The 10,408-nt window shown below is 35.5% G+C and overlaps 1 protein-coding gene across 1 annotated transcript; it reads left to right on the top strand.

Moving 5' to 3' along the window:
* The first annotated feature begins 4,277 nt into the window (after positions 1-4,277).
* On the top strand, positions 4,278-10,408 carry LOC149556517 (uncharacterized). Its single transcript, XM_089829865.1, has 6 exons — positions 4,278-4,352; positions 4,730-4,813; positions 5,003-5,103; positions 5,237-5,375; positions 5,474-5,530; positions 10,334-10,408. Exons 1-6 carry the CDS (start codon positions 4,278-4,280, stop codon positions 10,406-10,408), a joined length of 531 nt encoding a protein of 176 aa, XP_089685991.1.

Genomic DNA, 10,408 nt, shown 5'->3' with positions numbered 1-10,408 from the left:
GTGTTGACCACAAAGAAATCTCCTGTCATGTCATAATCTCCCAAACGAAGCTGCAAGTTGGAGATTTTTTTGGTACATTCAATTTTGAAGCCATCGGCAACCATCACCTTAAATCCCCTATGCTCCTCTGTATGTAGCCCTCTGCGTGTCACAAACTTCTCATCAATGAAGTTATGTATCGCCCCTGTATCAATGAGTGCCGCAACTCTCTGTCCATCCAAGGTTCCCCTAACTCTGAAAGTGACGGCCTCCTGTATACTTGACAACTGAGCTATCGTGCTATCACCGTGTGCTTCCTCCTATGAAGAACTATCATCATCTCCATCTGATTCGGATGACTGCTCTGAATCTCCATCTACTAACTCTTCAGCTGAAAAGTACTCCATCTGCTTAGCTTTTGCTTTCAATGGACACTTGTGTGACAAATCCCAAGGCTCCCTGCAATGAAAACAAAGCTTCTTCTTCCTGAGATCATTAAGTGTCTCATTTTCCAACCTCTTACTTTCCTCCTTAGCTGGCTGAACCTATTTATGAAAAGGTTTCTTGTCCTTATCTTTCCTTGAAGGGAAACTCTTTGCCTGGAATTTATTTTTTGAAGATGAAGAGGAATCCATGTGACGAGCTTTCTTAATGGCTTCCTGCAAAGTGGGAGGGTTGAGAGCTTTAATCCACCCTCTCAACGAATCAGCTAACCCATCCATAAATAGAACTAGTATCCTCCGTTCAGATACATCTGTTACTAACACTACAAGTTTCTGAAACTCTGAAATGTATGTTTCCAATGATCCCCACTGTTTAAGCTAAGCTAACTCCTTGAAATGGAGTTCTGGATCCTTCCTATCAAAATGTTCAATCAGCCTCTCTGTAAACTCCACATATGAGGTAATGTGTGCATGTCCCATAGTGACCATACCATGATGCCACCACTCGTGTGCTAACCCATCCAGATGAATTGCTTCGTACTTAATAGCTTCTTCCTCGAGCATAGGGTTCAATTGAAAGTATGTGTCAAGCTTTTGAACCCAAGCTCTTGCTGTAGACTTTCCTGAGCCATCATAATATGGTAACTCAAGTCTCCCTACTTTCTTCCGTAGCTCATAGCTCTGGTTCCTGTCATGTCCACGTGGCATATGTTTCATCCGCACATCCATATACTCCCTAAAGGTAATTGCAGCAGTAAAATCTGGCCCTCTGGCTTCCCAATCTCTCCTCAACTAGTCCTGTATATCAGTAATCTGGGGCTCTGGTACGAGCTGCTCTGGAGCTCTAGGAGGAAATGTAGGAATCATGGGCCTTGAACTCACTGTCCTAGCTCACTGGGGTGCATGACCGAAATTGTTCCCAACTTGTTCATCTCCATTATGTGTCCCATCCTGATCATTTCCATTCTGATTGTTACCATTCTGATTATTTCCTCCACCCATGTTAGCATTCAACCCCATTTGACGAGCCATCATCTGCATCATAAGATCCAATCTCTGATTCTGTTCCTGTGCCCTTTGTTCTGCTACTCGCTGTCCCTGTACCAAGGTCTCTAATAACTGTAAGAATCTTTCCTCTCCAGGCTCTGAACCGGCATTCCCGCCTCCACCTAATCTTGTATTCCTGTCATCTCGATCACCCATATTGTTGTCTTGATCAAAGAATACCTCTGCTGTGTCTGTATGACTGGATTCTATACCCCCCTGTACAGATGAACTAGACTATTTGCTTTGCAGGTTTGAACTCCTACTTTGTCTTGCTCTGGTATTGCGGAAATTATAAGGCCCTTGTCGCATGCTCAAACATAAATGCTCTAATTTTAGTGTTTTGACATTTCATCAAACACTTTCCCCTCTATCCGCCAGTTCCAAATTTCCTATGAGACCTCCACAGGATGGCAGGACTTATAGCTCTGATACCACTGTAATATCCTTCCCTGATTTGAACTTTGACTTGTAGAAATTTAACTTAAGGAATATTGTCAAACACTTTGTATGCAAACTCATAAAGCTGATTTTCTCAATAAATTGCTTTCCAATGAGTAGATTTACGAACAACTATGAAGTGACATTAAAATGCATGATACACATCATAACATTTTCACAAACACTTGGCACACATTCAATAGTATATGAAAAATCTGGAAACTCTTTCAATCTGTTGATAAAGGGTGATTTTTAAATGTAGATGTGCACTTACAGCTACCTTAAAGGCTGCAACAACTATTCAGACTTGTATTCAACAATTATTATGCAAAGTATCAAAATTTGACAGAAGAAACCTAGAATTAGTTGCCGTAGTGTTTTGCAGATGTAGTCGGCAGCCCTCCAAACTTCTAATCAGCCGGATAAACAAGTAAACTTGATACCAACATTGTTCACGCCATACTGTAGCAAAATACTGTTCATGCCGATTGTAGCAAAATACTGTTCATGCGGCACTATAGCAATAACTAACTTCAGATCTGCATCTCAAACCCTTGTAAATTTCTTTATGCGAACGCCCCAAATGAAACCCAATGTGTTTCCTGAAGTGAAAACACCCTTGATCCTCCTGACTGTGTCTTCCAACAGCGAAGAGAATGCTAGCAAAGAGGGATTCCGTCCTCCAAGCCCGATAATCAGATATCTAGCAACATAACATTAATCTTCATCCAAGCATACAAAAAAGAAAGCTCTTCCATTTCTTTTATAGTGTTCTCACAAGAGCTCAATCCTTCGTTTTCTCAATGTGGGATAAAACATAACTCCCTTTATGTACCTTATGTCTCCAATGTGTTATAAAAATAAAGGGAACTCTTTTAATTTAAATATTTCCCACAAACTATAGTCTATGCATTAATAAAGTTAAATATTTAAATTTAACTTTATAAAATGGCTTTATCAATGCATAACAAATCTTATCAATGATAAATAAGTTTTCCTGTCGATTTTAAACAATTACCATCGTCATACCACTGTGACTGAATGTCTGGCCATGTCCAAGATGACTTACTATAAATAGTAAGTATGCCCAAAGTTGCCCCAGAACCCCTTAGAAAGACCTGCAACTGAAACTGTCTAGGCCAAATGGCCTCTAAGCCCCTTTAATGTCCTAGTTAGCCTACGGGACTGTGGGGAAATAGGCTAACGACAACATCATGCTATGAATGCTAGAAAGGGGACATTACATACATTCTGGGAGTGCAACAACATTCCCAATTCACACAATGTCTCTTACCATTGCCTACACCATCTAACAAAACAAAATCTCTGAGAATCCTTTCAAGCTTATTAAATAGATAATTGGCAAATAAGCAAAAAAGAGAATCATAAATGGCATGAGAGGCAAGAACTTTTTAAACAACCTAAACTCTTCCTACAAGAGAGAGCATGTGATTTTGCAACTTAAGATGTTTCTTCTTAATCTTAGAATAAACATGTTGCCACATGTCTTTACCAGAGGGTTCAATAGAAAAGGGGATACCCAAATATCTAACAAAATTTCTTGGACCATTCCATTTCCATCATTTATGAGCAGTCTTGAAGATTACAATGGGTCGAATCATTTCAATATTTTATTAAATAGGCCCTCTTATTTAATAATTAAACTAATTAATTAAATAAGTTCTTTTGATGTTTTTAAAAAATTGTAAGACTTCTTAATTAATTTAATTAATTAAGCCACTTTATTAAAATTAGGGACATTACATTCACCCATTGGCATTCCCAAATATCTTTACCTGAAGCAACAAAGTTAGAAAATGTTTATTCCCATTACCAATCACTTCCGAACCATAAACCTAGTTGCCCTCTACAAAAGGACATTCATTGTCTCATGTTTTGTATCATCATTGTATTATTTTAGTTCCCCCCATCTCCTTCACTATCATTAGAAAGAGAGGTAGTCATTCCTTTGGATTACATTGGAGCTCTTGATCAAGTGAAAGAAACACTTAAGGACTTGATAATGATTCCCTTACTAAGGCATGAGCTATTTTCTACAGGAGAACTTTTAAAGGTCAGATTTTCTTCTTATCAAATTCCTAGTTGCAAAAGTAGAGAGCGTACCATAATATGTAAAATTCTTGTTAGTATCCCCAATTTTTATTTTATTCAATTTTAAGTAGTAGTCCAATTTATTAGACAATGGAGCAAGTTGGCTTCCATTCTACACAAAATTTGATAATGGTAATGGTTCGCTCTAATACTGCCTTATATATATATATATATAACAATGGAAACAATTAATGTCATGTTCCACTACAGCCTTGTAAGGGTTTTATACTCTTTGGTCCTCCATGAACTGGAAAGACGATGCTTGCAAATGCAGTTGCAACCGAATGTGGGGAAAATTTCCTAAATATTACAATGTCAACCATTACATCAAAGGTACAAATGTGAAATCTTTTGAGGGCCTTGGTGAGGGCTTTTATTCTGTTGTATTAACTTTTGATATTTGGACTTCGGTCTTGGGGTTTTATATGTTTTTTATGAGTAAATGAGTTTCCAGCCTCTAACTGTTAAAATTTATGCAAGGTGATCTTGTCTCCCGACTCCTTTTTTTTTTTGTAAATATGTTACTTAATATTTTATTAATATAAAAGCACTATTCATTAAAACATATATATATGTGTGTGTGTGTGTGTGTGTGTGTGTGTGTGTGTGTGTGTGTGTGTGTGTGAAAATGATCAAATAATTGTTTGTTCAATTGTTTCTCCGATTCTTTTATAGTGTTTGGTGAAATGTGGGCATTATTGTGGTTGCAGTGGCATGGTGAAGCTGAAAAGTCTATCAAAGCTATATTTACAGTGGGAAGCAAAATTGCTCCATGTGTTATATTTATAGATGAGGTAAGAACTGTAATCAGTAACATGGCAAAAGATTTTTTTCTTATAATTTCTAAATCTATTTTTTCATATATAAAAAATTGTGTTTGTAATTTATTGATGTGTGTTCGACAAATTGACAATATGTTGCATGTGAGCAATATAGAACATGAGACCACGCATAGAATAAAAAATGAGTTTTTGCTAAACTAGGATGGATTGAAAACAAAAGAGAAAGAGAGGGTATTAGTTCTTGCTGCCACTAATAGACCATTTGATCTTGACGAAGTTGTCATTCAAAGGATGCCTCGAAGGTATCTAGTTTTAATTTGTGATGATCTGAACAAGTTCCATTAAGCAATGTTGTTGATTTTCTTTCACTGGACAGTCCTATGAAGATACCTACATTTCATTGTTAATGATTTCTATGCTTGATTGGCCTTGCAGACTAATGATAAGCTTGCCAAATGCGCAAAATAGGGCAAAAATATTAAAGATAAGACTAGAAAAGGAGGAATTAGCTCTAGATGTGGACTTTGAAGCAATTGCAGCTATGACAGATGGGTATTTTGGATGTGATCTCAAGGTAGTGCCATTAAAGTTTGATTGTTCTTGACAAAAATAATTTAAGATAAACAAAAGTTTTTTAAACTTTCTTATATCTCTATTTTTTTTCATTTGTAGAACTTGTGTGTCATAGCTGCACACATTCCTATCTATGAGTTTCTGGCAAATGAAAAGGTATTTTACTATCTACATGATCTTTCATATAACAGGCAATCCAAATTTATTCATTCTTGAGGAGTTGATTTGCATAGAAACTCACCTGAGTGGGCAAAGTATTAGAGTTGATCTTCAAATATTGAAAGAAATTGTTATAATTTTAAAAGTGAATTTATGCATCACACTTTGCATGTATCCAAATTCATCTATGCATTATTAACCAAACTAATGTTGATTGCTTCAAAAATTTATACTTTCTTGTCTGATAACTAATATATTAGTTTCATTGAAATTGTTTCCAACATAAAATAGAAGCATCAAGTGAAAGAAATTGACAACCATCAAGCGAGAGCATTTCTCTGCATCCTATAAATATGGATGACATAGTACAAGCCCATGGACAAGTGAGTTTGTGAGAAATTTTATTGTTGATTGTTATATGAGTTGATCTTTCAAATGTAAGGATTACCATTTCAAACTCTTCTTACAGGTATCTACTAGTTTTCCTATGAATGGGACAAATATGAACAAGCTACTTAGTTGGAATGAAAAATACGAAGAAGGCGGATCAAGAGAAAAGAATACACTAACTTATTTTGCATAGGCTATGTATACAATAGTTTTTTTGACCCAACTTGTAAATACATACAACAAACTGATTCTTCCACTACTAGAATCATCAAAGTAATGTGTATAGACATTTCAACTGTCAGTAGTTTGTTTGATTGAAAAAAATTGGGAAAAACTTCAATCCAAAACAAGACACAATTTTCAATGTTTTTTGATATGGAAATTTTCAATACTTTCCCGTTTGTTTGCTGGCATAGGAATTGAAAATTAGAATAGAAAAATGGAATGGGAATGGAATTAAATTTTATTTTTTTAAATAAAAAAACAAATTGGGAATAGGAATGGCTATTCCAGTTCCAACTATTTTTTGGCATAGACATATGCTCATTTTAGGGGCAAAATTGGAATATGTCTTCCTATTCCTTATTTTGATTGAGCGTACCAAACAACTAATATAAAACCTATTCTAATTTTCTCTTCCTATTCCAATCCTCTTCCAACAACCAAACGGGAAAGCAGCCAAAACTAGGGGGCTGGCCCTTTACAACATTCAATTTACTTTAAGATAAAATAGGTTGTTTTCTATATCAAAGGATTCTAATATTTTCAATGCTACTTTAAGATAAAATAGGTTGTTCTCCTTATGGTTGAAATGATATTTCTTTTTCTACTCCAGCTATTGTTCTAACAAATCTTATTTATTGAAATGATTAGAGAGTGGATTATGTAAACATACCACACAATTTTAACAATAACCATTAGATGTAAATTGAAATAATTGACATTTATTTTTGGCCTTTCAAAGGGTTATATAAAGTTATAAATAGAGTTTGCTACAGGTTTAGAAGTAAGCAAAATTATCATGGCAATGGTTATAATAATTCTATAAGAAGAATGTCAAAGCACTCCAACTGTAACACAATCTACTCAATGACCAACCAAGAGAAAACTAAGCCTCAACTTAGATGACTAAAAAGTAAAATCTAACAGACAAACACAATAAAATAAAATGGATCAAATCTACCTGAAAACCTTTTGGAACTCTAGATTATTTATTTTGTTGGAACATAGTTTTTGAGCTACAAAAACTCAGAATGTTTTTGTTTCCAAATCCACTCAATGACCAAGCAAGAATAAACTTAACCCTTTTGAGGCATGTTGTGAAACAGTTAGCCTCAATTTGGAGGATTAAAATCTGACCTATCGGATCAAATCTTCTAGAACTCTGTATTCTTTATTTTCTAGAATATAGTTTTTTTAAATCAGATAAATTGGATAAATTCATGAAATTTTGGCATAAATTTAGCGACATAAGATGAACTAATTAAAGTCACAAATTAAGGAACTAATGAATTCAACAAATAAATTAAGGTATGCAAACAAGTGAATTCAAGACACAAATCAAGGGATGGCTGATAGATGAATTCAAGGAAGATATTAAGGAATGCAATCAAGTGAATTCAAGGCAGAAATTGGTGCAAGGCACCAAGGTGATGGAACTAAGAACAAAGTGGATCAAGGCATATGGTGACCTTAGGGAAAACATGTACCGATCCACATCAAAGGATGTTTTATTTTCATTTTATATGTAATAAGCAAATAACCTTGTGTTTGGTCAAGGAACTTCAAGTGTGCTTATAAACCTAAGTTCACTTAATCCAAAAGGGTCTCAAAATTGCACATTTTGAATAAGTAAGAGTCTTGGATGTGTTTTTCATATCATTTTATCTTAATAAGGTTTGTAGGAAGGCAAAAGATCAAATAACAAAGTCTTAAGCAAAAAGTTGTAAAAGTTGCTGATTTACAATTTTTGTTGTTGACAATTTTTTGTCAAAAAAATGCAACTTTTCACCCAACCGTCCCAACCTTTTAAATATCAATTGTAACTATTGGAAATAATGTATTTATGCATCCACACTCTGGAAACAATCAGCGGTGTGAAGTATTGTACATAAAAATCAATTTTAAGGAGAAACAAGCAGATTTTCTGAGCATTTATTGTGTGTACGAAATTTTACAGAATGGCTGATTGGATTAGATTACATAAATTGATAGAGTTGTGAATCCTGATTCCATAGCATTTTGTTTCATTCATTTTTGTTAAGTTTTGAGGGAGATATCTCTATTCTACTGAAGTTAGGTCAGCAAACCCTGAAATTGAGGGTTTTCATAGCTTTTTGGTCCTAACTTGTAATTCCGTGGTTGGAATTCAATGGCCACCTGGATTTTACAAGGTTAGGACATGTACTAATAGATTTCTAAGTTGCAGATTTGTGGCAGAAGATCTGAAGGTCCTATGAGCGAGCCCTCAGTTGAATATTCACATGTATTCAACCAATTTGGTGAGGGTTTGTAGGGTGAATGAAGAGATTGAAGTCTAGAACTTGGTAGAAGGTTGTTTCATGTTGAGATCAGTTGGAGGAAGACTTTCCACGTCAATTTCTATGCCTAGGAACCCATTCTTGCTATTTGTCAAGTGTTTGAAGCCTCTTTTGGCCAATTAGGCCTGAGAAGCCTGTGTGAGTTCAAGGGTGCTGGAGTAGGTTAGGGAGTTGAATGTTGGGGGATAGATAGGAGGCCCAAAAGGGTAGTTGAAACTGTAGTTTTTTTGCCAAGTTCTTTTGGAAATTTCCAAGTTGATGCCCTAAAACCCATAAAAGTGCTACTAGGAGCAATTAGGCCTCTTAGTGCATTTGATAGTTGTGGAAGTTGAGGAGCCCAAACTGTAGTGGAAACTTGATCCTTGTGTACCCTTTGAAGTGTCCCAAGTCTTGGTTGGAATCAGGGTGTTGGATTATGATCATTTCTAAGTTTGTGCCCTAGGATTCAAAGTTGGCTCTTAGAGTCACTTTGTGGAGTTTGTGAAGAAGATTGTGCAAGTTGTCTTAGGAGTTTGTGGAAAGCTGAAGTGTGGGAGAAGGGAGTCTTAGAGACCCTTGGAAGGTATAAAGTTGCCTTAAAGGATTGTGATTGGACTCATTCACACTTTTGCTGAAGACTGCTGCACCAGAAATTAAGCTTGCTTATGAAAAACAAAATTCTATTTTTGTTTATGTCAATTTCTAGTTTTCCCCATACAAAAGAACTCTTCCATTTTGTGTGTCAGCAATTCTATTGGACTTCTTTGAAATGCATATATTTACATATTGTTTGCAATGCTTTAAAAACAGAGCAAATAATAACCTTAATGTTTACAAGAATTCTGAAAAAGAATGCTGAACTGCTCCAACTCAAACACAATCAACTTGATGAACTGCTAAATGGTTATTTGGTAAGTTCTTTTTGAAGTGGTAAAGTAATTGCTAAGTTAATAATAGAACTCCTTAGCAAAATATTATGTTATCACTTCTTCAGACCTAGCATAATGATGTCGAATACTTGGGCATAAACCAAATAATTTCTATTAGTATAATTGAGCTTCTTGCTGAAATATGCTAAAGGAATTCAGTTGACTTAAAGCCATGTCTATCGTTGTCCCACTTGCATCACAATAAACTTGGAACACTTTGTTAAAGTCATACAAGGCAAGAATGGGTTGTTCAGTGATCTTTTGTTTCGATATCTCAAAGCCCTCTTGCATTACCACTGTCCATCTCTCATGATTTTCATGACCGGAGCCAAATGCCCCTGAAAATTCACATGAACTCCCTGAAAAGGTCTTGCCAAACCATGAAACCTTCTCAGATCAAAGATAATTCATGGCTTTTGTCTTTTCCTGAACCAGTTCTTAAATTGATCTACTTCTTTCAACCTTTCTAGCACCTTCCTTAAATCAGTAAAACATTCATTTCTTGTCGATGATCTATAACATAATGGAGAAAACTTGTAAACATTTGATAGACTTTCATCCCAATGTTGAACTTGATAGAAGAAGCTACACCAAGTTAGCTCAATGCCTTTACTTGAATACAGCCTTTAGTAGTCTTTTTCTTTACCTTTACATCCAAAACGGATTCAAGTATCAATTTTCCTTCAGAAACTAGCGAAGGGAGTTCCTTGGACAGGTTGATCTATTGTCAGAGAGCTTTCTTTAAGTGTGAAACATGGAAAATATTGTAAATGCTATTGTCGGGAGGTGATCTAATTTCATAAGCAACTTCTCCCACTTTTTTAATCACTTAGTAAGTGCCATAGAAATGTGGTGTAATCCTCTCTTTTGCACTTCCCTGCATAGATAATTGTCTAAAAGCTGTAACTTTAGAAGCACCAAATTGTCCTCTTAACTGCTTTCTCTGTTCGATGTCCATCTAGTATGGCTGTGATACAACTTCTGCCCACTTTGGGCTTGTTGCAAGTTCTCTTAATTGGCTTCCTGAATATCTTTGA

Source organism: Cupressus sempervirens, chromosome 5, assembly GCF_028749045.1.
Source record: "Cupressus sempervirens isolate cs-2001-9-10 chromosome 5, ASM2874904v1, whole genome shotgun sequence".
Taxonomy (NCBI): Eukaryota; Viridiplantae; Streptophyta; class Pinopsida; order Cupressales; family Cupressaceae; genus Cupressus; species Cupressus sempervirens.
Note: the sequence above shows the minus strand (reverse complement) of the source record. Positions and strands in the feature narration are given on the sequence as shown.

What these genes read in the sequence shown, in the direction of transcription:
- LOC149556517 (XM_089829865.1), top strand. Translation starts at nt 4,278, where the DNA reads ATGCTTGCAAATGCAGTTGCAACCGAATGTGGGGAAAATTTCCTAAAT. An exon ending in GTGTTATATTTATAGATGAG is followed by an intron (nt 4,814 to 5,002) that starts GTAAGAACTGTA and finishes TTGCTAAACTAG; the next exon opens with GATGGATTGAAAACAAAAGA. An exon ending in ATTTTGGATGTGATCTCAAG is followed by an intron (nt 5,376 to 5,473) that starts GTAGTGCCATTA and finishes TTTCATTTGTAG; the next exon opens with AACTTGTGTGTCATAGCTGC.